The sequence below is a fragment of the Psammomys obesus genome, unplaced genomic scaffold (genome assembly GCF_907164565.1).
Source record: "Psammomys obesus unplaced genomic scaffold, mPsaObe1.curated_primary_1811, whole genome shotgun sequence".
NCBI classification, from domain to species: domain Eukaryota; kingdom Metazoa; phylum Chordata; class Mammalia; order Rodentia; family Muridae; genus Psammomys; species Psammomys obesus.
The window spans coordinates 2,274,373-2,301,753 of record NW_026594216.1 but is presented as its reverse complement, the minus strand read 5'-3'; the positions used below and the strand labels follow the sequence as shown (position 1 = coordinate 2,301,753).

General features: G+C 50.2%; 2 protein-coding genes across 5 annotated transcripts in view; both read right to left on the bottom strand.

Annotated features, from left to right (window-relative positions):
- Positions 1 to 9,187, bottom strand: part of Mybphl (myosin binding protein H like) — a 14,294-nt gene extending 5,107 nt beyond the window's left edge. Inside the window, exons 1-2 of the mRNA XM_055618191.1 lie at positions 9,037 to 9,187; positions 495 to 583 (exon numbers count right to left, since the gene is read on the bottom strand). Of these exons, the coding sequence (XP_055474166.1) occupies positions 495 to 583; positions 9,037 to 9,187 (240 nt within the window). The remainder of the gene's footprint in view (positions 1 to 494; positions 584 to 9,036) is intronic.
- Positions 9,188 to 12,236: 3,049 nt separating this feature from the next.
- Sort1 (sortilin 1) overlaps positions 12,237 to 27,381 on the bottom strand; it is a 75,103-nt gene continuing 59,958 nt past the window's right edge. For 2 of the 4 annotated variants that reach the window (XM_055618111.1, XM_055618112.1), the window contains exons 14-21: positions 27,048 to 27,238; positions 25,231 to 25,420; positions 21,934 to 22,050; positions 19,461 to 19,569; positions 18,109 to 18,207; positions 17,161 to 17,267; positions 16,808 to 16,919; positions 12,237 to 16,305 (exon numbers count right to left, since the gene is read on the bottom strand). In XM_055618111.1, the coding sequence (XP_055474086.1) occupies positions 16,291 to 16,305; positions 16,808 to 16,919; positions 17,161 to 17,267; positions 18,109 to 18,207; positions 19,461 to 19,569; positions 21,934 to 22,050; positions 25,231 to 25,420; positions 27,048 to 27,238 (940 nt within the window). In that variant the 3' untranslated portion in view covers positions 12,237 to 16,290. The remainder of the gene's footprint in view (positions 16,306 to 16,807; positions 16,920 to 17,160; positions 17,268 to 18,108; positions 18,208 to 19,460; positions 19,570 to 21,933; positions 22,051 to 25,230; positions 25,421 to 27,047; positions 27,239 to 27,381) is intronic. The other 2 variants (XM_055618113.1, XM_055618115.1) reach the window with 1 other exon arrangement.

Here is a 27,381-nt window from a genome sequence, read left to right as displayed (position 1 = left end):
CACACACACACACACACACACACACACACACACACACACACACACACCCCCTCCTCCTATTGCTGCAGTCAGTCTACACCCGGTTCCACAAGGTACCTTGACATGGAGCTGTATACCTTGAACTAGAGGGTTTTTTTGGTAGACTCCTCTGGGGAGCTCTCTCCTTTAGTGCGGTCTCAAGAGTCACAGGGATGGCTTGGAGTCTTTCACCCTCTGAGGGTTTTGGTTATGGATACTCAGGGTAGCCCAGAGTAGCTGCCCAAACTCCCAAGAACCCTTTAAAGCAGAGGGTTCCCAGACTGCAGGGCCTCCTCTCACGGGACACACCTGTCCTAGCCAAACCCAACCCTGGGAGTGTGGAATGGTGGTGACCTGGCCTCAGACTTCTGGTACTCTGGATCCTCTCGTTCAAGCCCAGAAAGACTGCCCCACTCCTAGTTCTGTTGCCAAGTTAGAAGCTTGAGCTGGTCTCGATGCGGGGCTGGTGTGGTCACCTGGAAGGGGATGAGCAGGTTCACTGTCTCGCCGACCTTCCGGATGTAAGGCTGTCTCAGGGCCCGAGGTAGCAAGATCTTGGGATGCTCTGATGGATAGAAAGAGAGAGAATATGAAAAGGATGCTTACAGGAAGTGGGAACTGCCTCCGGTAGTATTCTGTGGGCAGCGGCCCAGGAGACCGTCAGATAAAGCCCCTATCATAGGGAATGTTCCTAGGCCCTTCCACTGTGCTGGGGGTCAAACCCAGCTTTCTCAATCACTCTTGTGCTCTGCCAGTAACACCGCACCCCACCCCCACCCTTTCCACTGTTTGCTGGGATTTGGGGACCGGTTGGCTGGAGCCACCCCGGGAAAGGTTGAAGTCTCTGGAAAGGACCAGGGAGCTGGGTGTGGTGCTGCCTGCCTACAATTACTCAAGTAGGAAGTGAAGCAGGATGAGCTGTACCGTGAGACTTAACAACCCCAGCCTCCCCAAGACTGGACTCCAAACTTGATACTTGTTCTGATTTGTAACTCTTGACCACTGGCTTTTCACTCACTTGAGTTTTGTTCCTTTCTGTGCACAGACCAGTCTTCACAGCTTGTCTTTCCAGTGATTTTTTTTTTTTTCCTGAGACACAGGGTCTTTCTACATAGTCCTGGCTGCCCTGGAACTCACTCTGTAGACCAGGCTGGCCATGAATATGCCTGCTTCTGCCTCCCAAGCGCTAGGATCAAAGGTGTGCCCATCCCGGCTCTGTGTGACGTTCTTATCATCAGTAGTAGATCAGTGCACACAGGCAACATCTGGGGAAGATTAGGGCCATTCCTTACTTGTCCTTGACCTCCAGGCACATTCCTGTAAACACTGGGGGTTTGGATGTCTTTTGCTGCCTCTCAGGATGTAAGGGGAAGTGCTCTGAGCCTGCAGGGTTTGGAGCCTGAGTGTCCTGTTCCGGGAGATGCCGTGGGCTACCTTGGCTGTGGAAATGCAGTCATCCCACTGGGGACACTTGGGGACCATTTTCCTTCCTACCTTTCCAGGGCTGCTGTTGCTTCCTCTCTCGAAGGCAGTCCCCTGCCACTCTTTTACCTTAAGTAGAATGAGACGGCGCCTCATTCCCACCAACAACCCAAGACTTCCTGCCAAAGTGTATTCCTAGCAGTTGAAGAAATTCCATCCCTGGTAACATTCCTGTGGCAAACAGCATGAGCGCTTGACCGGACATTCTAAGCCTGCTGATAATACACATTTCCGTCGAGAGTACATTCCTGTGCGTTCACCCCAACACAAGTGTGTTTGCCTATAGACTGAACAGTTTAAATACATGCATTGTATAAAGCAACCCTTTAAATGAGGACAGTTAAGAGACTATAGACAGAGACCCTCGCGGTGCTCTTCCGACGCCTCTGTTTGTAGCCCACCTCCCATTTTGACCTCGAACCTCTTGTCTTTAGGAGTGAATGTAAATACGCAGCGCTTGCCGACCATCTCATTTACCTAGTTTCCTTAGCTCGTTTTTCCCACCTGGGTTGGACCTGGTTTGGTCTGTACCTTTGGAAACCACACGCTAAGGGGACACAAGTGTTCTCAGCAAGAACTGGGCGCCCAAGCTGCGCAGCGACCCCGCTCTGTCTGCCCTCTGCTGACCTTGGTGGGGTGGAAACAACAGAAGTGTTGTATGATGCATTCCTTTCCTGTGGCCATTTTGGCAAACAACCAAGGGCTTGGACACAGGCGTCGGGTGTGAGATTTTTTTTTTTTTAAAGGAGGGAAGTAATTGAAAAGGAAGGTCAAAAAACCTTGTCCTGTTCACCTTGGTTGTCCATTGTTGGGCAAGGGAATAGCCTTTCACACTTGCCAAGGAATGGGCTTCTCTGTCCCTGGGCTGTCTACAGAGTGTTGGAGTTAAAGGATCTTAGCACCCAGAAAAAACAAGCCAACTGCAGAGGGGGAGTCTCAGAGAGATGCCAATTCACTGATCTCTAGGCAAGGTGTGGAGTTGTGCCTGGCACCCAGGACTCCGGCCTCCCTCACTGGGTCAGATGTCCAAAGGACCCATTTTCAAAGCGTGGCTCATCCATCCAGCCTCCCACCCTCATCAGTATCTTCCTAGACCTATGTGCCAGAGTCAGGGCCTGGTATGACCTCCAGTCACCCAGAGGAAGAGGGGAAAGGGAGGCAGGAGGATAGGCTCCGGGACCAAGAAGAACTGAGTAGAAGGACAGGAGCCAGGCTTCATGCTGGGAGATGTGTTAACTGAGCCCTACCTCATTTGGGCATCAGCTTGAGACCAGGCCTGGGCTTGTGGTTGGTGTCAGCTGCCACCTGGCAGTCCTTACTTCTTACAGATATAGCTTGGAAAATGTTAGCTTTCTTTCACCCACACTAGAGAGAAAATCTAAGTGAACCCAAGCTCAGATGCTGAGAAGATCTGAGGTCTCAAGGGAGTCCAATGAGGAGGCAGCCAGAGGAGGAAGGCCCCTATGGAGATGCCGAGGTGGGCGGACTCCCTCCCTGAGGGGCTCCCTGCTGCTCTTTCTTTAGAAGAAGCCCTTGACAAGATGAAGTCACCAGGGCATCCCTGAATCTCAGAGGGTGAATGGATGAAGAGACTCCCCAGGGGAGAGCTATGAATGGCCCTGAGAGGGACCGCATGCTGGTTGGTAGAGTGTCTGGCAGCCAGAGGTGCCCTGTCAGCATTGAGTTCTGTCACCTCCCAAATTCAACCTGGTCAGCAACCTGACCACTTGCTCAGAATGCTTACAGAGGGGCTCCTGGGAAGTGTCTCTCTTCACACCTCCAGTCAAGTGAAGTGTAAATTGGACTGACCTTGGGGAGGCTTCCCCATCACACCCAAGGGCTTTTCCTCCTCAGATGTCAGGAAGCAACAGTGACTCAGAACACTGAGCTTCAGTGGTGTTAGGCCAGGCCTGATGGATGACCACAGCTTTTGAAATTTCCTTTGAGAAGCACTGACTTCTGTCCTGGGTGGTTCTTACCCTCCAATAAAACATTAAGTCTCAAGAATGGTGTTTATGTTTTGAGTCCCAAGATCTGGGTTATCCTACTATCTACTCTAGTTTTAATCTGCTAAAGTTCGTGGCCATTTTTTTTTTTCTATTCTCATAGGAAATAATTGGTCATATCCTGTCGTAATTTCCCTCTACATGGCCAGAGGGAGACTTTTATTCCAGTGATCTCCTTAGGTTGGATGGTCCATTCATTGCTACTAACTATGGCTTGGAGAGAGAGAGAAAAGGGCTGATGCACTGAAGAAAGATATATACACATATCTGTGTATATATACACGTGTGTGTGTGTGTGTGTGTGTGTGTGTGCAAATGCATATAAATGTGTAGATTTGCAAGTGTATAAGCATGCACGTGGGCATGCCTACATACATAAACATATGCCTGTGTGAGCAGTTACCAAAACAAGAGGTTCGAAGCCATCTATGGATTTGAAAGTAAGTGTTTCCAGTGATTTGAGAAGTAAGCACCAGAATTCCCTAGAGAAACATTGATGGCGGTAGTCTTAGAGACTTGTTTGGTAGAGCGTGGTTGGAAAAGAGTGGGTAGACCTCAGAAGAACCTGCCTGTAAAGGAAAAAGGTGTCACCTCCCTCAAGACTATGAAAGCAAGAGTAGGAAAAGAAAAGCGATATAGACACAGGAAACGGTTCTCTATGTTAGGTCCGCTAATCCCTTGTCTGTCTTGCTGTCGTGGTTGGTGGCTGTGACCTGGGCTCACAGCCTCTGTCTTAAACATTGCTCCACTCATAAGTCATGCTAATTTCAGTGTCTGTCCTTCCAGTCCCTGCAGGTCCTCTCACAGCCTGGCTCACTTTATAAAGTGGGGTTTGGCACCAGATTTATGAAATGAGGGCATGATGGCTCTAAGGTATGGTTAAGGGAAAAGTCTTTATCATAGAAATGAGGGAGAGTTACAGCCAGAGCATCCAGAAGAGTCCAAAGCAGGGAGAAAAAGTGGTGGAGTAAACAGGATCAGCACACTGGTCATGGGTGGAGAGAGGAGGACCAAGAGAGAAGGGGCCAAAGGTGAGGGGTCAAGAGAGAGCCAAGACAATGTGCAGCCGAATTGGAATGCTTATATCAAAATGAGAAGCTGGAGGAAGGGAGGCCTGTGAGCTGGTGTTAGGGTAGGGAGCAGAGTAGGCAGAGCTGAGAGGAGCCACTGAGTGAGCCTGGAGGCCAGCAGACACTTTGATATGCTAAAAGGAATCACAGTTAGCCATTTGTCTTAAGTTTTCTTGGACCTGACACTCACCAATTCAATGCCTGCTTCGGCCATTGGACCTGTGGGCACGCTCCAGACCCAGAAACGACAAACTTTCCATGATCTGACTTGGAAGTATCATACCCTTTCCACACCTCTGTAACAGAGACAGCTCCTTGACCACCAATTCTGATGTTATGTCTTCACAGTATAGTTACCTCTGAACATCAGCTGCTCCACCATGAAGAGTTTTCAGTTCCTGTAGGCCAGGTACTAACTCTCCCCAATGAAGTGTGAGTAGGAAGGTGGGAATTGCTTAGTGCCAGAGAAGCCAGAAGTTACCTCTCTGTGTCCCCACCCCCAACTTCTGCTATCCTATGGACAGATGACCACAGGGCCCCTTAGGCCAAGCCCCCATAGGGAAAGCCAGTGTCCCTGAATTGCTTTGGAGGATTATCTACTTAATAGGGACACTTATTTTCAGTTCTATGCTAGTGATAAGAAGCTCAGCTGCTCTCCAGGTGTGCCTGTTTCGTCAGCTCGTACAGACTGTACAGCCTGTACAGCCTCTTTCTTTGGCCTCTCCTCCTGAATCCTGCCATATTGCAATTCTATCATGCCACCGAGATACGTTCCCCCATTTCCTCCCTAGCACCCATCTTACGATGCCTACCCCTTTCTTCCCCACCAGCTTAGAGTCCATGGTCACGTGACACCCACTTTCTTGCATAATTGCCCAGATTCTTCATTCCCCCTTCACTTCCTTTACATCCTAATCCCAGCTAAATAATCCCTCCACCCACACAGTGTCTGTGTGTGCACAGACAAGCATGTGGGGGAAAATAGAAAAACTGTGCTGACTTGACATCAGAATACGGGTATGAAATCCTTGATGTATGCGTGTATGAAATAAATGATGTATGTATGAGACATGGCATCTTAGAAAGGGGACCCCATAGTCCCTTTCTCCCATGAAGTCCCTCAGCCCCTGAAAATCCAAATGTGAAGTGTGAATAGCAATATGTCGATCATCTATTAAAATGGAATTGGTTATTTAAGCAATCGATATGTTGATTTGACTATTATGATACTACTTCCGGATAGAGCTTGATAATTTTTTTTTTTTTTTTTTTTTTTTTTTTTTTTTTTTTTTTTTGAGAAAGGAACTCGTTTGTAGGCCAGGCTGGTTTTGAACTCACAGAGATTCATCTGGCCCTGCCTACTAAGCACTACGTTAAAGGCACGTGCCACCACACCCAGCAGGACATCTTCCTGGAACTGCCTCCCAGGTTCCGGCGTTCAAGCATGTACCACCACTCCCATTCCTGATGACCCTGCCCATCACACACAGGCTGCGCTCGCTCTGTCTGCTGTCCTCCTTTCCCACCCTCAGCACGTGATCAGCCCCCACTGTCTTTTCTTAACTCAGTAACCCCCCCCCCCAAACCCTTAAAACCTACACTTGATCATGTCAGTTCTTATTTAAGATCCTGCACTGGCTGCCCTTCCATCCCAGAATCGATCCATCCTCCACAGGGCTTTGGCCTGGGAGCTCTCTGTTTCTTGGTGCCAGCATTGTCCCCTCCTCCCTTTCTGTGCTATAGCTGCAGTGGCCCAACCCTTCAGAGAGCACCTTCCTGTCTCAGGATCTGTCTACAGGGCAAGCGGCCCACTTTCACATCCCAGTGCTCCCCAGATTGTGCCATATTCGGAAAGCCTTTGCCCATCTTCCTGTTGGGAGCATGAGGGTTGCCTGCCTCCCATCCCTGGTACTCCTTCCCTGTGTTACTCTTGGTACCGTCAGACCCACGTTACACTTATTTGTCTCTCTCCTGTTAGCATATACCTTGAGGGCATCGTTTTAAGTAACTTTGGTTCTTTTTGTAACAGGCACCTAGGATGCCGTCTAGAATGCCAGAGGTAGGGAAGTAAGTATTTGTAAGGAAAGGGAGGAAAACCTGCCTCTGCCTGGAGATGAGATAAGCTTCTACGCCTAGAAGACAGTCGGAGGGAGGCAAGCGCACTGCACTGCCGTTGGGAACGATCCTGTTGGAATTAGCAGTTGACTTTCTCTTCTCTGTCTCAAGGCTCGTCTTCTCCAATTCGGGGTTACAGCCCCTTCCCTAGCCTCCCCTTTGGCTCCTTCAGGTTTTGACTCCTGGGCACAGCACCTCTGTGGAGTGCTGAGGACAAATGGTGCTAATGCCAGCTGTGTTGCCCTGCTGATTTGGTCATGTAGTCGGACTGGAAGCCCATCATTGGTCAGTCGCAGCTTGTTCTGATTGTGCCAATGAATTTCTGCCTGCTTGGCTTTCTCTGCTGTCTCTGCAGCACCCCTCAGGCCAGGCACTCTCTGTGAGAAATGGGCGGTCTTAGGGGGCAGACAGTCTTTGGAACTCTTAGAGAACTTAGAGGTCATCAGGTCCCATCCAGACAACCTTCAAGATTTCTGGGTGGGCTTCAGAGGCCCTGTGAACCTCAGGAACATTTCTTTGGCTTATCTTTCCAGAGCTGAGTGTCCATAGCTTTTATCAGGTTTCCCCAGGGGAGTCACAACCATCAAAAAGCTAGGGCATTGCTCAGGTTCAGCTCCGTCAGTTTACAGGGGAGAAAATGAAGGCTCAGGAAGGTGTCCTGACTCTTCTATGGTGGCAGCCTAGCGTTAAGACCTGAATTCACATCATAGAAGCTAACAGATGCACACAGACTTTGCTCTTTGTCAAAGGATATCCTTATTGCCACCCACCTCTGTGTTGGGCCACTAGCTGTGATCTGAGGCCTGCAAATACACAGAGTCTTATACAGGAGGATGGGACTTCTGGCTGGACCTCCGGTCTGGAATTGCCAGAGGGAGCTGCCCGAAGCACCCCTGCCCCACCCCAGGATAGGTAAAACTTGGTTGAGATGGGCGCCACCCCCTTCGGAGTCTCGGAGTTGGTGGTTCTGGCTGGTCTCCTCTGCCTGTGATTTTTCTTCTTAGGGGAAGAAACCGGGTTTCTTTTCTCTGACGTTCCATTGTAGTCTGCTCACAATTCTACCTCTTCTCTAATGAGATAAACTCGCCAACTCTACCCTTGACATTCAGACAGCCCCTAGTAGGACCTTCTTCAGGGTAAGAAGTGGGCAGTTGTGCTTTTGGGTGGGCCCTATTTGGAGGCAGAACTTAGTTGTCATCTCTTTCTTGGTAATGTTCCAGCCCCTTCTAAAGTACGTCAGATTACCTCAGCGGTCCTTCTAGCTGACCTTCTTGGGGATGTTTAAAGTCAATTTACAGAGAAGAAACTAAAACGGAGCAGTGAAATTGACTTGTTCAAGGTCATTGTGGTGCTAGAGGTCACTGCGGGAAAGGAGCCTGGGACTTTGCCTGCCAGTCTAGAATGTCTTTTTTTTTTTTCTCCCCCTTTTCTTCCCAGCTCATGATTCCTCAGGTGTGGTTTTCAAATGTCCTGCAAATTCGGGGGGGGGGGGGGGGCGGCGGGTGTAATGCTGGAACTTTGTTGAGCTAAATGTTTAGCACAGCAACAGGGCAGCTAGAGACCATTACAAAGAAGGGAAGAGCCATTTCTCGTCTCTCTCCTGGGTCTGCAGACCCACACGCAGTGAAGACACGTCCATTTGGCCCCCAGCAGTTGCCCAGGTGAGCTGGTGGGCGAGGGGTGGCACACTCAGCCAGGACAGTTAGCCCTGGGGTAGGTAGCAGGGTGATGGTCCCTTCATGCGGAGAGCAGAAATGGAGTGCTTCTCCCTAAAAGCCTCCACTTCCAAAGAACTCTGAGTCCGGGAGGCCTCGGCTGGGTGAGCTAGCATAGGGTGTTACGGCAGGTCCTGATGCTGTGGCATGACCCAGGCACAGGCTGGGTATCATGCCATCCAAGATACTCAGTCTCCTCATAGCCGTGGTGTTGGAACCATTCTTCTCCTACCGATGGAGGCTACCTCACCCCCTACCCCTACCCCGGCCCCGTTCCCTTTCCAACTGGCTACAGCATACTGTGTCCTCCCAGGACCTGTGACTGTTTTTGGTGGTAAAAACACAGATCCTTGCTAGTCACTGTAATGCCACAAACACCATTCCCTGACTTTTCAGCTGAAGAACAAAATCACCACAGAGGCATTTGAGCAGCAAAGTCGCAATCTGAGAAGGAAGGTGAGGGTTCCCGTGAATATTTCTACCTTATCCTAAGCAGCAGTTTTCTAAAGTTATTAAAGCCTGAGCACAGGGGAGTAGGGGGGGACCCCCTAAGGCATATTCAGGGCAGTAGGAAGCGCTCCCCTCCCACACCACTGAGCATCCCCACCCGTAGGGACCGCCACAGGTCACCTTCAATGGAGGGCAATTGCTGCAGAGAGCGGCTGCCTGCCTCCTGCTGACTCGAAGCCTGGGGTCCTTCAGCATGAGCCGCTGGGTCTGCAGCTGCTTCTGCCTGCCGCTGGGAGCATGGGGATCTCTCCAGCGCGGTGGCCGCCTCCATGCTAGGCTCCAGCTGAAGCTTTTCTTTGTTGCTAGTGAGGGAGGGGCTGAGCACCCGCTGTCCAGGCTGGTCTCCCTGGGGTCGAGGCCACAGGCTTATGTAAGTGGGTTGGCTTTTCCCCACCCATCTACTCCCACTGAAGAGAGAAGTAGGGGCCAGGGGAAGAGGAGGATCAGAGAGCAGCCCAGAATAGCCACAGGAGGGGGGCTGAGGTGGCCCTGTTATCTTGGGAGTGAGGTGACACCCCTACAGCTTTAGGAGGGAGGGGAGGGCCTGAGCACAGTATTTGAGAGGGACTTCTGTCTTTGGTGGGAGGCCTCAGCATGGCCTCTGCCGCTGACCTCCACTCATTCAACAGGGCATAAGGTCCCAAGACCACTGAACTCTAAGGAACACCTTTACCTGGTCTCCGTACCTTGGCCCTCATGGGGCCCTCCCTTTGCTGTCTCAGCCCCAAGGACAGGGGAGGGTAGACACTCTGCTGGCTACACTTGAGCTCTGTCATCAGGTAGCTATGTGACTAATGACACCCCATAGTCTGTTCGCCCTTCTGTGTGTCCTGGACTTGTCTCCCCCTTCCCCTGTGTGTGTGTGTGTGGTGTTTGTGGATGTGTATATGGTGTGTATGCATGTATGTGTATATGGTGCATATGTATATGTGGGGTATATGTATATATTGTGTGTGTATATGTGATTTGTGTATGTGTTTGTGGTGTGTATATATGTGGTGTGTGTGTGTGTGGTGTGTGTGTATATGTGTGTGTGTATATATATAGTGTGCACGTTCGTGTATATGTGGTGTGTGTGTGTGTGTGTGTGTGTGTGTGTGTGTGTATGTGTATGTACTGGGGCTTGAACCAGGGCTAGCCAAGCCCTCTGCTACAGAGCCCCTGAGTTCCCCCACCCCAGCTCCCCCACCCCCAGCCTGTCGTAAGTTGCGTTTCATTTGTGAGATGGAGATAATAATAACCATAGGGTTGTTGTGAGGATTAAAAGAGGTAATCTCTGTAAAGTGCTTAGCAGAGTGGAGCTGACTAAGTGCTGGATAAATGCAAGCTATTTTTAGGTCAGACCGGCATTTCCCCCGTTGAAAGCTGTCAATGGCTCTCTTCCTCTGAGGTACAGCACAAATGAAGTGAGAGGCAGCCTGACAGGGAGGAGAGCTCCGCAGGGACAGGGAAGCGTGACATCTGGCTGTACTCTTCAGCCACCAGCTGATGGCTGTGAATCTCAGCTCTCTGTAACTAGGATGCTGATGCCAGGACTGTGCCTAGGATTCAATAAAAATGCAGGTTCATGGCCAGCCCACAGTCAGTGTTAGCCACACCCAACAAGAGTCCCCAGCTGATTTCCAGGCTCATCTAGCCATTCTGCTAGCAATGTACCCTCTACCCAAATTATTTGGATTCCTATCACATCCCCTTTCTTAACTCAGGGGCCAGAAATCCTGTTTAGTTAAAATGTTTCCCCTTTATTTTTTTGTGTCAGTGTTTTGCATGTATGTCTTTGTATCATGTGTATTCCTGGTGTCAGTGAAGGCCAGAAGAGGATCTTCTGAGACTAAGTGAGCGTCCCATGTAGGTGCTTGGAATCACACCCAGGTCTCTGAGAGGGCAATCTGTGCTCTTAACTGCTGAGTCATGGTCAGAGGATAACTTCTGGGAGTCAGTTCTCTCCTTCCACCATGTGGGTCCCTGGAATTGGACTGTTTGCCCAGCTAGGTGCCAGGCACCTTGACACACTGAGCCATCTCATCACCACCATATTGTTTTTTGAGAGGCCTCCTACTGTGACCTGGGTCCCATTGATCAGGTTAGGCAGGCCAGTGAGTTCCAGGGATCTTCCTGTGTGTGCCTCCTGGGCACGGGGTAGTCCCCCTCAGCCCTTTGTACTGCACATGTAGGGAATTGTAAGGAATCAAATTTAAAAAGACAAGACTCCTCAGGTCTGCCCATCTAGAAAGTCTAATGCAGAGCCAAGATAGTGGAGCTCACTTGCAGTCCCAGAACTCAGTGTGTATGCTGGTTCATGCCTTTAATCCCAGCACTTGGGAAGGCAGAAGTGGTGAGTTCGAGGCCAGCCTAGTCTACAAATTGAGTTCAGGACAGCCAAGGCTACACAGGGAAACCCTGCCTCGAAAAACAAAACCAACAGACAGACAAGCAATCCTCTGGAGATGGAGATAGGAGGATTACCCTCAATTTTAGGGCAGCCTGGGCTACATAACAAGCTATTAGGCCAGTCTGATTCTGGTGCAAAGAGTCTTAGAATATGTTAGACTCTCTTAAACAAGATTGAGTCAATTCTTGGGGTAAAAACTGCTAGAGGTAAAAACTCTTGTCCCCTTCAAAAACCCGGCACCTTCAGACAGAGATGTTGGAACACTGAATGGAAATGTTTCAAAACGGTGTCCTAGGGCACAGTGAATGGCTAATGGCTGAAGGCGGGGGTGGGGGGTGGGGGGGCACAGGAAGCTCCCTCAGGCAACACTTGTGAGGAGGCCGAGACTGAAGGACTGTGAGAGGAGCAGGGAAGATGAGACATATGACGAACTGCTACCGCTGACCTGCCAGCGTTCATTTGACGAACCAGCTACAGGGAGCGCACAGTTCAGGAGTGTAACCAGAGGCTGCTGGATCCAGAAGCATCAAGACAGACACTGGAGAAAGTGTGTGGTCGGCTGCTACACTTCCAGAAGATGATGAGGGAGATGATCCTACCCACACCGTGGGAAGGGGCTCTTGACGCGTGAGCGTAAGGATCAAGAAAATGAGTGAACAAAGAAATCAGAAAACTTAGAGGCAAGCAACCCGTTTCTTTGGGAGTCATTTTCTCATAAGTTGTCTATCATCTTCCCAGCTGGAAATACCCGGTCTTGACTTTCAAGTTGATGCTTCTCTGGTTTTCTTGGAGTTTTGAGTTTTGAAGGTCAGAAAGCTAGAGACACTCCATTAACAAACTGTAGCTTACTCTTCTTAGTAGGTTAGGTACCAAAGTTCAGGCTGTTTTATTTCTAACCCAAATATTGCAAATATACAGATTGCCAATACAAAGTTAAACACATCCAGATTTATTTACACAATGCTAAAGAAAATTTGCATTTTCTTTCCATTTTGTGGGATTTCATTATGGGTCTGGCTTTGCTGTGTAGCTGACACAGGTCTTTGAAACTTGATAATCCCACCTCGCATGCAATGCCGTGTCCCAGGTGGGTGGAGATCTGGAGTTTTCAGTGCACATGCAGTGGTGGTTGCAATCCTGCTTCACACTTTCCCAGGAAGGCAGCTGCCCCTCACAGCCGGGGGAGGGGCCACATGCTCAGAAAAGGGAACAAAGGAGGAGAGGGGAGGACAACAGGCACATGGGGACCCTGAGCATTTCTGTGCATGAGGATAAGGAGAATGCAGCCCAAACCCTCCTCCCTGGAGGCTCAAACACAGGGAAGTGGCAGAACCGCCAGGGGACAGGAAGTCATCTGACCACAGCTGAGGGCATGCGGAGGATGAGAACGGCACTGAAAATTCGGGGCATACCAGTAAGTCATTAACATGTACACTATACAGTTTATACATGTATATATGTACACACACACATATATATATATATAAAGGTACAGATTAGCTTGTGTTATTCCATATAAACAGATGCGGAGAATGTACCAACGTGGAAAAGTGCACACAGCAAGTCCTTGAAGACAATTTCAAGTTAATGCTCCAGTTCTATTGTTACAACACATAGAACCAAGAAATCAACCTGCACCTGTGGTTTCAGTGACCCCACGGCAGCCTGCACCTGGCGAAGCGCTGGCCAATGAGACAGGAAATCTGGCACCTGCTGGCCGACTCTGGGCTCCCCTGTCACTACATCATATGGCAAATCTTAAACTTTGGTTTTGTTCCAAAAGACATTAAAGTTCATGTTACTTTCCCCCTCTGGTGGGAAGGTGATGGAAAATTGAGAAGCTGCATCCTGCTCTCTCTCAGCAATCCTGTGCTTCCCTGCTGAATGTGGAGAGGGCTGTGCAGACAAGTGGCCTGGGCCCTCCGCCAGTGTGCATAGGAGCAGGGCTGGTCAGAGCAGTGGAGGAACGAAAGACTCTCTGCCCATCTGGTTTACTTGTAGTGCAATAAAAACGAGTGACGCCATGCCAGGCCTTCCGCTGGGGGTCCCACTGGAATGGCCCTGCACCCCTCAGGGCATCCTAGTATCCTGGCGAAGGGGTGACTGGATAGTGTGTGCCCAGCCGTGGTTTAAAGGAGCTGAGGGTGGTCCATGATACTACTACCCTGCCAGAGAAGAAAGGCTAGGGGACTAGGTGTGGGCAGGCAGGGCACTAGAGGGAAGCCCGGGCATGGGTCTGCACAGCAGAATGCCGGTTCAAAGGCAGGGAGCTCCAAGGCTCAGTGGTCAAGCCTGCCCTGCAGCTGCTCTCACTCTGCAAGGGCCTGTGAGCAGTTTTGGATTTAAAACTCAGGCCGCTATGGACTTTCTAATATGTCTGAGCTATCTGGCAATGCTAAATTCTACTGTTCCTGTCTCTAGAATCAATCCCCTCTGCTGCCCCAGTGCTGAGGATAACGGTATGGTCACCAGTGATGATGATGCTCCCAGGCTGAGCAGGGCAAACCAAACCACAATTATTATTTTTCTTAGAGCTTGAACCTCTGGCTGGGGTTACACATTTGTGAGTGTGACTGACTCTGAAAGCTATTGCAGGGGCAGTCCCCAAGCCTACAGAGCCAGCAAGCTAGGGGCAGAGATGAGGACTCACCCACAGAGACTCAGGCCTGTGCTCCCCAACAGTGGCCATCCACCAAGGGAGAGGCGGTGCTCCGGATTACATCGCTTTTTATTTCAGCCATGAAGCAGGAGAACAGAATGTGGTTTTCCAAAACGAAAACAGAAAGGCACCCAAATAACAGCACTGAGCTGTCCCTCAAAGCCAGCAAGTCACCTATCAGAAGCTCTGCCGCAAGTGTCCATCACCTTCCTGCGGGCCGTGTTTCAGAGCTCTGGAGACCTGGGCGGCCGACTCGACTTTGGCTCCTGAGCTCTATGGCAAGAACAGCACAGTGCTCCAAAGAGAATGCAAGCAAAGTGATCCAAAAACTGCCAAGTTCTACAGAAATCCCAGAAACTGTTAGAGGCAGAGAGCTCTAGTCTTCGACGGTTAGAGATGAGTGTTAGCCACCTAGAGACTGGAGATGGTCACCACACATTGGTTTATCTACCCACATTTACCTAGGGATGTGCTGGGAGCGACAGACGGTGGAAACAGGTCTTTCCCCTTTGGTGGGAGGTGAGGGTAGACAGGAACTTGGATAACTCATGAGCTGGATATCTTTGGAATTATTTTCAATTTTAGAATCATTACAAAAATGAACAAGCTGAAAGGCCAGGGCATTCTGGCTTTGACAGGTATTCATTCTCTTCACAGAGACAACCCCAACTTATTTTTCTAACTGAAGCTCCATGTCTCAAGCTGCAAGTCAACATCTCTGAAACTCTCTCTCTCCACTTCCTCCCCCTCTTTCCCTGCTGCTGTTTGTTCCTTCTGGGGAGGAGAGGAGGCAGCCATCTGCTCATGCATTCTGACAAAAGTTAGTTTGGCACGTTTACTTTTCACTGACTTTTCTAGCCACAAAATGAAGTAACAGCAAAATGGCATCTACTGAGAAATGTCCCAATGGAAGGAACTGTGATCTGCACAGCAGGGTTAGGGAGACCGGCCACAGCGTCTTCCTGGGCAGCCAATATCCAAGCTGTGTTAAACTAGATCAGCACAGCTTTCCATTACCAGATGGCTGCCCCCAAATCCACCAATCATAATGTCCTCTCACCTATTTTTAATTTTGAAAAGTATCAGATAGACAAACTGCCTGAAATGTAAAACATGAAAGCGATGTATCTATCACACACACGGCATCACTAGAAGTGTGCCTTCAGTGGGGTCAGTAAAAGGCTTCAGCCGACAAGTAACTCGGCAAAACTAGGGGAAGGGTGAGGAGGAGGGACTGGTAACCTAACTTTGATTTTCAGAAAGCCTACCAATCTGCAAACATTCCTGGTTCCAGTTCTGTGGACAGGAGCAACCTAGGAGGAAGCAATAAGCAGCCATGGTGACACTGGGCCCCTACCACCGGGGATGGGGGGGGGGGAAATGGAAGGCTGTGACTGTCCTGGAGCTGCACCGAGCACCCAACAATGAACTCCAGGCAAGGGACTGTGGCGCCTGGGCGGGCTTCCAGGCCACGCCTGCACCCTGCCCTAGAGCTGGTCCGCTGGCATACACACAAAGCACAGCGTGGAAGGGCCCAGCAGCAGCCAGAGTTCTGGCTCTTGTAGATGTTAGAGCTAGTCAATTCTGTTGCTCCCTCCTCCTCACCACAAGTTAAGAGTATTGCCCTGTAAGTTTTCCCGATTTAGTGTTTCGGAAGCACGTGGTTAAGTTAGTTGCCAAAGGGCAATTAACAAGGGTATTGCCTAATTAAGTGGGAAAGGAGAGCCACGGTGGCTTGCAGCCATGGCTGGGGGTGGGGTGGGCATGAGGAAGAGCAGCAGGGCTGGCATGCAGTGTTCTTTGAGCAGGGCTGTCCACAGATGGAGAAAAGCTGGCCAGGCGGTGCCAGTCACTTCCTTCTCTGAGGTTGCTTCCCATGACCGGCAGAGCACGGGGCCAGCACCAGGTATGCTGTGAAAGTTGAGCTGACGGAGTGGGCAGATGCCCTGGGCTGGGCAGCGGGCAGAGCACACAGGAGTGGGGTCAGTGAAACAATCCCTTTGAATCCCATTTCATTCCCCTCAACAGACAAACAGACCAGCGGAAACCTAAAGCCCAAACGTTTAACAAAATACAGAACGTGAAACAAAAAGTTAAAGAATTGAAAATTTCCCCCCTCTTCTCAGAGCCCACTGTGAGATCAGTCAGGGCTCCCCACCCCCACCCTGCATTCTTTAGTGTAGGTCCTTTGGGCTTGGATGGAAGCAGCAGAAACAGAGCTGGGTCCGACGAAATGGGAAATTTATTTCCCCAAGTCAGAGCCTCGGGGCGTGTAGGAGGTACTGTGGCTCTGTCCACACTCGGTCCCAGCCCCTCTGAAGAGCTATTCCAGGAGGTCCTGCAAAGGAAGACAGGTGAGGCATTACTGACAACATGAACTAGATTTACTTATTTTCATTTTGTATGTATAGGTGTTTGGCCTGAATGTATGTTCTTGTGTCATGTGCATGCCTGGTGCCTTTGGAGTCCAGAAGAGGGCACTGGGTCCCCTGGAACCAGAGTTACAGAGAGTTGTGCCCCACTGTGTGTTTGGAGAGAATGGAACCCGGGTTCTCTGGAAGAGCAGCCAGTGCTCTTTTCCTTGAGCCATCTTTCCAGAGACTGTCTTGGTCACTAGTAGAAAAACAATCCTTCTTAAGATTTAAATTTTTCACCAGGTGGCAGCGGTGGGCGCCTTTAATCCCAGCGCTGGAGAGGGAGAGGCAGGCTAATCTACTAGACCTAGTAGCTAGTTCTAGGAGGACAGCCAAGGCTCCACAAACCCTGTCTCAAAAACAAAAACAAAACAAAAACCAGAAGACTTAAATTTTGGATAGTTTCACAACAAGAAAACGTCTCACCTCATCTGAATCGTCGTGATAACCGCTTTTCGCGCGGGAGGCTGTGTCCAAAGCCTCCACTCCGTCAGCCTCTGCATGCTGCTGGAGCACAGAGTATCTGTGCACCAGGAACCTGGGGGAGGGACCCTGGTTAGTTTCCCCGAGCGGAGAAGGGAGTGTTTCTCATAGCATCTCCTCAGTTTTCCAAGCTCATGGCCTCTCGGCATGCAGATATAAGATATAAAATATGGACCTGAATCTTCAGGGTTAGCGCTTTAACTGCCCAATTTCAGCCGAGAGAACTGGATCACGTGGACTTGGGGGTGGCTCTTTGGCTTGCATTCAGAACCTGTGACCCGCTTCCACCTTCTTACCTTCCGCCACAGACATATTTCTTCACGATGAGCACTCCCGCTACAACTGTGACCAGCATCAGTCCCACGATGGCCAGGATAATAGGGACAGAATTCGACTTGGAATTCTTGATAAGTTAAAACACAAACAGAGATGCGGTTAGGTGTGCGTGGTCCTGGGAGGCTGTTCATTTCTTTTTCTTTCTGGAGTTATTATGTATATATTGTTCTGGCTGCAGGCCAGAAGAGGGCACCAGATTCTTCTAGGTGGTTGTGAGCCACCATGTGTTCGCTGGGAATTGAACTCAGAACCTCTGGAAGGGCTCTTAGCCTCTGAGGCTGCTCATTCCTACAGTGACCTACAGTCAACGCACTTAGCGAGGGTAGGTCTCCCCCTCCCAGATGCCGGGGGGCTGGCACAGAGGGGCAGGAGGATCTGAACGCCAACTGCCTGGAAGGTGTGCTGCGGGATCTTCCGTGTCAAAGTCACCGCGGGCGCCTCGGCCTCAAATCAAGGGCGTCCAACCTTTTGTCACTGCGGCATGGGGTGTGGTCATCTACAAAGTTCATGCTCGAGAACTGTTCAACCGAGTTGCCCAAAACAAACATTTGCATAAACAATTCACATTGTAAATAAGTTTACAATTTGTTGTTGTTGGGCCTCCTTCATAGCTAGTCTTGGCTGTATGTAGCCCTGGCCACGGGCTGGACACGCCTGGAAGATCACTACAGTCACTGTGACTACTCCATGTCCCCTGTTTACAACTCCTGAAGCAGGCGGGAGGAGCAGGCGGGAGGACTATGAGGAAGGGGGCTGAATGGATCTATGACTAGGCTACTATCTTTGAAGATGTGTGTCAATGTTATTCCAGGCAGGCCTTTATCCGACACCAAGATTTATGTTGTTACTAGCGTCTGGAATGTCTCTACAGATAAGCCTTATCAGATGATTGTTTGCGTGTAACCTACCTGCTTCTGGTTAGGAGATAGGAAGTGTGTGTTTTCAGTGTATCCGAGAGGAGGCGGTGCTGGATTCTGGGACAAGCTGTGTCCCTGTGGGCGGGAGTCCTGTGCAATCATACACACACAAACACTCTGAGGACAGCCACCAGCAGTCCAGGGAAAGGGTGCAGAGAAGGAGGACCTGCCCCCCCTTACAAATACACACACCCACACATTCTTCCCTCATTGCCTTGAGTCCCACCCTGGTTAAGGTCTCGTGCCCTTGGACAGCAGGGGAGAGGGTGCTGGACTGCCGGCCCCTCAGCCTTTCATGTTACGAATTTAGAAGACGGCCTCAGGTTATCTCCCAAGTCACTGCTGGCTCTGGGCCCGCCACCAGGAGGCCTCCCTAGTTACCTCATCTCCAGGGCTCCCCCACAGGCACAGCAGTACCGCCCTTCCTAAGATCTGATCCGAGGAGGTCCATTATGACTGCGCATCAGATCTTTGTTTAACACACTTAGGATGAGTCGGCACAACGCCCTGCCTGCTGTGCAGGGCTCTCCTCCCTGTGCCGAATCTCCAGTCCACGGCCTCTATAGTCTATTTGTTACTTTTCCCCACAGGCTTGTTTGCTTTTAAATACTTATTTTCATATCTAAGTTGTTTGTGCGTATGTGTGTGCCTCTGAGTGTGTCTGAATCCAGAAGAGGGTGCCACATCCCCAGGAGCTGGAGGTACAGGCAGTTGTAAACTGCCTGACATGGGTGCTGGAAACCAAACTGGGGTCCTCTGCAAGAGCACTGTTGGCTGCTGAGCCATCTCTCTGGCCCCATTTGTTTGCTTTGGAGATAGTGTCTCGTGGAGCCCAGGGTTGACCTCAAACCTGATCCTCCTGCCTTAGCTCCCAAGTGTTAGGGTCACAGGCAGGCATCGCCACTTGTGGATGTGTGGCTAGGAACTGAGGTCAGCAAACACTTCACCCGCCGAGCTGTAGTCCCCAGCCCTGTCCTTTCTAGTTTATAACCCCTGACTCATGTGATGAGCGCACATATCAGCGGGTGACAGCATGTGTATTCATGTGTAGCCCTCACTCACTGAGCACAACCCTTAAATCTTTTTTTCTGAATGACCCTGGGCCTCAGAAACTGTACAGCTCCATGCTTCTAAGACGTTTAGAACTTTACATAACACCGTTTCCTCCCCCAGGCACACACCCACTCTTAGCAGGACGGGCTTGTCACCCTGACAGCCTCCTGTGTAAAGCTCTGAGGAGCATCGTGGCCATCCATACTGGTTCCAAAGTGTACCTTTGATTTTTCCTGGCAGAATGTTGAAACCCCTCCGGTACCCAGAAACCAGATCTGTCTTCAACATACCTGCTTCTTGGGGTTCAAGAAATTGCTTGTGCATTTCTTTTTCAAGTCTTTTACTTCTCGGGCTGGATTCATTCCCCCCTGGCATCTGTCTCCTGGGATCTTCCGGTACCTGAGGGGCAGAGGAGCTCAGTCAGAGGCTGTGGCTGTGTTGGAGTCTGGGGGGGAAGGCATGGAGTGGGGAGCCAGGGCCTCCTGGCTGTAGCGCCACTGACCACTGCTTTTCAGGAGTTACAGCCGTCCTGTCTGGTAGGCTGTGAGGTGTATGGGACCCTGAAGAAGCAAGTTTGTGAAAGTCCTCCAAAATCTGTCCTCAGTGATGGCTGTGACAGAGGTGGGCTTGAACCCAAGTGACAGACAGGAAGTGGTCGTGATCCTAGACGCAGGCAGGCTGCCAGCAATGACCAGGAGCTGTTGTGAGCAAACTGGGCTCTGAGCTCGTTTTAGTGAGGAAGACCTCTACAGAGCAGAGAAGAGCTACCCCAAGGGTAAGCTGAGCAACAGAGAGGACATAAGTGTCTGTATAGAGTGAATGTGCAAGAAACATCACCCCATGCACACCACACATACTCGCCACACACACATATCACCATATATAGATGCCACACACCACACACGCCACACACACCACATACACATATACCATACATCAAACATAACATGATAATTAGTTAGTGTGCAAGAAGTATCACACTTACACTGCAAACACACATACCTACCACATGGACACACCACCAGCATACACAACCCACACATCATATACGCACATCACATACATACACCACACATTTCACACGCACACGTGATAAGTGTGTTAGTTACTGTGCCAGAAGCATCACGTATACCATACGTACACCCCACCCCACCACACCACACACACACGCACGTTTAAACACCATACACACACATCACATATACATAGCACATACATGATAAATGTGTGAATGTGCAAGAAGCACTACACACACATGCACACCAAACATGCCATACATACACATACCATTCACACACACACACACACACACACACACACACACACACACACACACACACGCTAAAATGTCTCAGAGAAGAGAAGGGAGAAAGTGAAGGAGGAATGAGAAAAAGTTGTTTTTTTGTTGGTTTGTTTTAGCAGAGCACAAGGCTGTATTCCTAGGCTCTTGCCTCTTTCCGGAAAAGATGTGAAAACTGCAAAAAGTTCTTGCCTCTAGGAAACTGAGGAATCTGGACCTCCAGCTTCCCTTGCTTCTAGCCTGTACCTTTAGCTGACTTTAAAGGCCCTGACTGTGGAGGGCACACGGCTGTTTCTCACCAGCTGAGCTGTCACTTCTGATGACCATCACAGTTGCCGGTGCTCATTTTCAGGGACTCACTATGAAGCTCTGGCTGTCCTGGGAACTCACTAGGTCGACCAGGTTGGCCTTGAACCCACAGAGATCCACCTGCCTCTGCCTCCCTGAGTGCTGGGATTACGAGCTTGTACCACCACGTCGGTGTGGCCACTTTTGTTGAAAACATAGCTCAAATGACTTTTGACTGATCCTCCACAATTCAGTGGGCGACCTTTTAACACTAAAGGACCGCAACCCTCCATCTTCAGACTACGGGACACCATTTCTGTGCATGCGTCCGTTTTGTGAAGGGCTATGAAAATAAGCTCTGCCCACCACTGATCATCTTGCCTCTCATCACATTTACTCATGCCTACTTAAGCCACTTCCCCCTTCTCTCCCTAGACAGGGTTTAGCCTAGCAGGGCTGGCTAGCCTAGAACTAGGTGTGGCCTGTGGAGAGCAGACTAGCGTGGAACTTAAGGTGTCTCTCCCACTTCTGTGGCCCGAGTCCTGGCCACATGCACTAACCCCCCCTCCCATTTCATCCTGTTCTTTATCCCACAAATGTCCCTGAACCCTGTCCTTAGGACTTCAGGCTTATAACTTGTTCTCAGGTTTCAATAAGCTTGGCCACCTCACCAGGAAGTCCTGTTTTGCAAATGCATTGTTTTGTTGACTGAAATGCTATGAGGTAGGCGAAATGGGCCTGGGCCCAGGGCCTGGAGGTGGGGGAGGGCGCGGTCTGTGGGGATATCCTGTGTAGTTTCAGGGCCTGCACAAATTTAGCCTTTCTGTGTCTTGCTGTCAGCCATATGTCTATCCCTTCAGAATGCACCCAAAACTGAGACCTGGAGAAAGTTCACTAACAAGTAGCACAAAAATGGGAGAGGGGAGTCCATCATGGAGGCGAGCTGCTGAGGCTCCTGTGGAGGCCATTTGAAGACAAAAATTAATTAAAATGGAAAACTCAGTTTCCGGAAGTCAACAGCCCCAGAAGGCCAATGGCTGCCACTTTGACATAGCAGATGACAGAATATTAGCATCACAGAAGGTCTACGAGATGGTGGAATACCATTCCTGTGAGGGGATAAGCTGGTTTGGCTCAGGGCAGTGAGGGGCTTGCCACAGGAGAGGCCACCTTACCCGTTTGTCGTCAGGTGCTCCTCCTTGCCGTACAGACAGAACTCTAATTCGTGCCCCTTCAGTTCCGGCTGCTCCACACACTCGGAGGCATTTTCTGGGCGGTAGTAGCCAAAGTCACTGCAAGAATCAACAAGGACATGTTTGACGTTGCTGCCTGCAAGCCAGCACGTGGCTAGTGGTCGGGTGGACTATCGAGGCTGCTCCAACTGAGGTGATAACGGTTGCTGGGAATGGGTGGGGGAGGCTAGGCAGCCTTTGCCGCTCTACACTAGAGTCTTAACTGTCTCCCAAAGGCCCCTGTGGTAAAGGCATGGTCCCAGTATGCTGCTCCAGGGGCATTTACAGGATAGGGCCTGGTGGAAAGACTGCAGGCCCCCAGGGGCCCGGCCTCCTCTTCTGTCACTTTTTGGCCATAGGGTCCAATTTGCTCTGCTTCCCCACAGGCCCAGGGCAGCAGGGCCTGCTCAGGGCTTTTCTGACACAGCCTTTCCCTTTGTAAGTTCGTAATCTTGGGTATTTACTAAAGGGACTGGAAGAAAGCAGTCCCTCAGGAAAAGCCACAGAGAAGGCTTTGCTGAGGAAGAAAGATGAACATCCTTAGTCCAGCTGACTTAGGAACAGGTGTATGTGCCCACACCCATGCCTGTGGGTATGGAGGTTAAAGGTCAATGCCAGGTGTCTTCCTCTATGACTCTCCCCCTTGTTTTTTGAGTCAGGTTCTCTCATTGAACCTGAAGCTGACTAGACAGGCATGCCAGAGAACTACAGATCTGCCTGTCTCTCCCTCATCCCTAACACTGAAGTTACAGATAATGTGCCACCAAACCTTGCTCTTTTTTAAAATATTTATTAGTTTTATGTGTACAAGTGCTCTATCTGCATGTACACCTGCAGAAAATGGCATCAGAGCACATTATAGATGGTTGTTAGCTACCATGTGGTTGCTGGGGATTGAACTCAGAACCTCTGGAAGAGCAGACAGTGCTCTTAACTGCTGAGTCCTCTCTCCAGCTCCCAGCCTTGCTCTTTGGGTGCTGAGGGTCTGAATTCATATTCTCGAACATGTACAGCCAGCACTCAAGCCCCTGCTCCACTCCCTGCCACGCCCTTCCGTCCCCTCCCACTTTCAGTAGTCCCTCTCATCCACCCTCCTATTTTCTCCCATGAAATTAGGTCCTGCCTCTTCTCCAGGGCTGATGCTCCATACAGCACCCACGTTTTAGTCCTGCTTTTCCCACCACCCTGGTCCTTGCACCACGGAGAGGATGAGGAAGGACAGCCAACCTCCCCCACTTCCTCTCGTCAGCCTACACATGTCTGTCCCAGATCTCCTTCCTTTATCTTTTTTATTAGGCAAATCTTTCCCTCCCTTTCTCCCTTCCCATCTCCCTCTCTTGGGACTGAACCCAGGGCCTGATGAATGCTTGGCAAGTCCTCTAACCCTGAGCTGCAGCCTGTCTCTAGCCATATTTCTTTATTACTTTATTTTGCTCATTTAGAGCAAATAGTGCTGGGGACTTAACCCAGACCCTCACACACACTGGGCAAACATCACTAAACTACATCTCGAGCTCCTCATTCATGTTTTATTTCACGTATTTTGGCTTCAATGCTTTCTGTAGCCTTGGAAATGAATGTCTAAGGCCACAAGGCTCACTGGTCATCAAACCAGTATTTTTTCCTCTGTACCAATCCCTTTTTTTCCACCATCTGAAAGGGAAATCTGGCTTGAATGTCCTCCACCTGGACTCCAACCCATATTTTTCTTTTTTAAAATGTAGCCCAGTAGGCCTGGGACATGCTGTGTAGATTAGGCAGGCCTGGAGTGCCTAGGATCTGCCTGTCTCTGTCTTCCAAGTGCTTCTCTCTTTATTGTGACTACCCTGACTTTTCACAGCCTTCTTTGGTGTACTGCTGGGTGTGTAAGCTCACAACAGGCCACTGGCTTCTACGACCCCTCCCTTCCTGGACACATATGGGCAAATGTCACCACTCATCAACACTCAGCTTGATGCCACCTCCTCAGCAAGGCCTCCTTCGATCCCTGTCCTTTCAGCCACAGGGGAAGTCTCTCTTCACCTACCACTTACTGTGTGTGTGAGAATCTGGTGAGGAAGAATGAAGGGCCTCTCTAGTGGTGCTTTCTGTTTTAGATGCTAAGGGCCAAGGGGGAGTTTCCCAGGTGAGGGGTCCTGCAGGCAATGAGGACAGACCTTCCTCACACAGGAAACAGTCTTACAACTAAATGCTCCACAGGACCACAGCACATTAGGGAACAGCAGCAGCTCAGGGAAGAAAGCCACTGCCTCTGAGGTCCAGGGCAGGGCAACCCTTCAGAGCAACCTCAGGGTTGACTGTCAGCCAAAGGTGAGCAGAGCAAGGACATGTTTCCTGTGGAAATGAAGATGCGAGGAAGCCACAGGAGTCAGACCTGCAGTTCAGGGGACTATGACAAGGGGCACAAGAGTATCTGTCCTCTTTGTCCAAGTGCTTTGGGATTCACTTTTATTCCTGTATCTGTCCCAAGCAGCAGGTTCTCGCCTGCAATATGAAGCACTTTTTATTTGCCCCAAATTTCCTCACTTAAGTGACACCGGCCTCTGTCACCTCAACTAACCCCAGACCAATGAAGTAACTAGCTCTCCATCCCTGATGGACCTGAACTCTTGGGAGTACATCCTGGTGGCCTTTCAGAAGGCATATGCCCCTGAATATACTGATGTCACTTCTAGCCTCAGGACCAAACCAGCACCTTTCAGTCCTCCGTCTTGCAGATGATCCAAAGCCTAGTGCCTTCCAGGAGGCTGCCTGCAGAGCTCGGTCGCCTCCCTGCCCCAGAACCACTTTTCCTGTTGTTTGAGGCTTATCGTTTTTGCAGACTGGCTCCCTCAGGCCCTTCCTCATTTAAAAATTTTTCCCGAGACAGGGTCTCATGCATCGCAGGCTATTATTATTATTCGATGCTGGGGACCAGGCTCAGGGCTTTGTGTATGCTGGCCACACCCTCTACCACCCGAGGGACATGCCCAGACTGTCTTCCCCCCATGTCCAAGTCAGTATCTCTGGGGTTGATCAGTGGCTGTGTCCAGCGCCTACCTAATATGATAAAATAATCTGCTAAATGTCAGTAGCGTTTCATCCCCCTTTCTCTGCGCTTCACTTTTGTGGAGAACAGGCAGGAGCTGTTCAACAGCGGAAAGGAATGTCAGTATTTTTTTTAGCTGGCTAAGACAACTATTTTTCACTTCCCCGAGTGCGGGACAGGGGCTGACAGAGGGATCTGAGGAGTGCTGATACCAGAGGAAGTCCTCCAGGGAGCAGGGACAGACGGACGGCTGCTTGGTCACAACATAGTCTCGGCCATTCTGGCAGACGGATGACTTCCGCAGCCGTAGGAACTGTTCTTTATACCCCAAAATGCAGCCATCTTTGTAATCTCCGGGGTCGGTGGAGTGTGCCAGCCACGTGGTATAGTCATCCTCATCACCTAAAGGACAGACAGAATGTTCAGGAGTTGGCACAGCCCACAGCCCACCCACAGCAGAGAGGCAGCTGTCGGGCTAAGGGAAGGAGGAGGGAAGGGAAGGCAGGTGGGGATGTCTGATTCAATCTACGGCTTCAGTTTGGAGCTGCAGACACAAAGTCACTTTAGTCTATCTAGAACCTGCACCTCCTCATAGCAAAAGAAGACTCTCTCCACCTTGCCTGCTGTGAGGGGACTAGGAGAAAACCTTTGCTTTAAAGGGAGGCCGTATAGGGAGTGCTAGAGTCTCTCCAAACCAAGAGGCTGCTGCCTGCCTTGACGGCCTGGGCCATCCATCCCTGGAGCTGTCAGAGACAAGTTTCCCATTCTGGGGCCCTTTGTTTAGGACAAGGCACTAACAAGAGCCCAGGTCTGATGTTATCACACACAGCTGGCTTAGAGCCGGCTGGTTCTCCAGTTGTGGACATCTGCCTCTGCTTTAGTGTCCCAGTCATCGTCCTAGGAACTTACTCACAGGCTGATACCTAGGGTGTTGCCTAGGTTTTTATCTTTTGGGACTTGAAGACCAACATGCTGGAGCGTGGGTGCCTAACAAATATTTTAATGGCCTTAAGCTTGAGAGCGGATGGAGAACTCCCTGTTGAGAGGTAAATTCATGTGCCAGCTCCTTCCCCCATCTTTACTGCATTTAGGAGACAAGGGCCCTTGTCTGTGTGTTTTAAATCACACTTAAATGTCTTAGAGAAATGTAAGTTCAAGCTGAGAGGCCTGCATCATGGAGCACAGGGCACCTTTCTTCCAGTGTTTTCTTTCAGTTCACATCTTCCTCACTGAGACACTAGTGACACTTTATTTTTATGTGTGTGTGTGTGTGTTTTGTGGGTTTGCTTGTGACACTGTGGGGGCACTATGCACTGGCTATTTTCTTCTTGAAGTCCTTCACACCTGCCCAGTGACCATATGAGGGCCTCAGGACTCACGTTTCAACTAAACCCTATGTGAAACTCCTCCCTACAGTGTTCAGAGTGACGGGACCGATGAGGGGTCCTTTCAAACACTTCCCTCCAAAGCTCCATTTCTACAGTCCCTCCGTATCTACCCACAGAGGGGCAGCCCCCACCCCTGCAAGAAAAAAAATGTCAAACACATACATGTACTTTTCTTGCAAGCCAGGAGAATGGCTTGTAAAATGTGCGAAAGATCCTTCCTGTCGCACAAAGATACACTGTCCCATGTGGCTGCTCCCCTAACCCCCTCCGCTCCGTGTGGCTGGTCTGAATAGAGACTTGCTAAGGGTGTTAGCTTAGGAAACAAAAAGCAAACTATCGCAGTAACCTTCTATGGCGCTTACATGTTGACGCAAAGTTTCGGACATTTATAAATAATTCTACCATGAAGATGCAGTGCACTTATTTTATGATGTGGCTGACGGAGTAATTTAAATTGCACAGTGCTAGCCCCAGCGATGCGTCTCTGTCCCTTGCTGGGCTGCCTGCACAGAGCATCCTCCAGTCCCCTTTCATATGCTTATGTGTGTGATTATCCTGGCTGAAAGGGATTCCTCTGAATGGGCTTCTTAGGAAAAGGAGTTTTCAGACTTCTGGTGGGAAATTCTCAAGGAGGCACTCACAGTTCCGTTCGAGGATGTCTTTGAAATCCACTGTGTAGGACACCCACTGGCGGGTGATGAAGGACTCCGTGAAGCCCCAGATGCTGATGTTCATGGACCTGGCCCCAGGCTCCGAGGCGATCCCCGTGAAGTAGATGGGCTCCTGCGTGAATGCATAGCTTTGCCAGCACTGGCCTTCATCTGTGGAGAACCTGAAACCAGAGTTGGAGAAGGAGCATGACAGAGAGCCAGCAGGTACTGGGAGTATCAGGAAAGCAAACCTGTGTCTGGTCCTCAACCAGAGGAAACCCTGTATTTAGAGGGTGACTTACTGTCTCATAACTACTGTAATTTC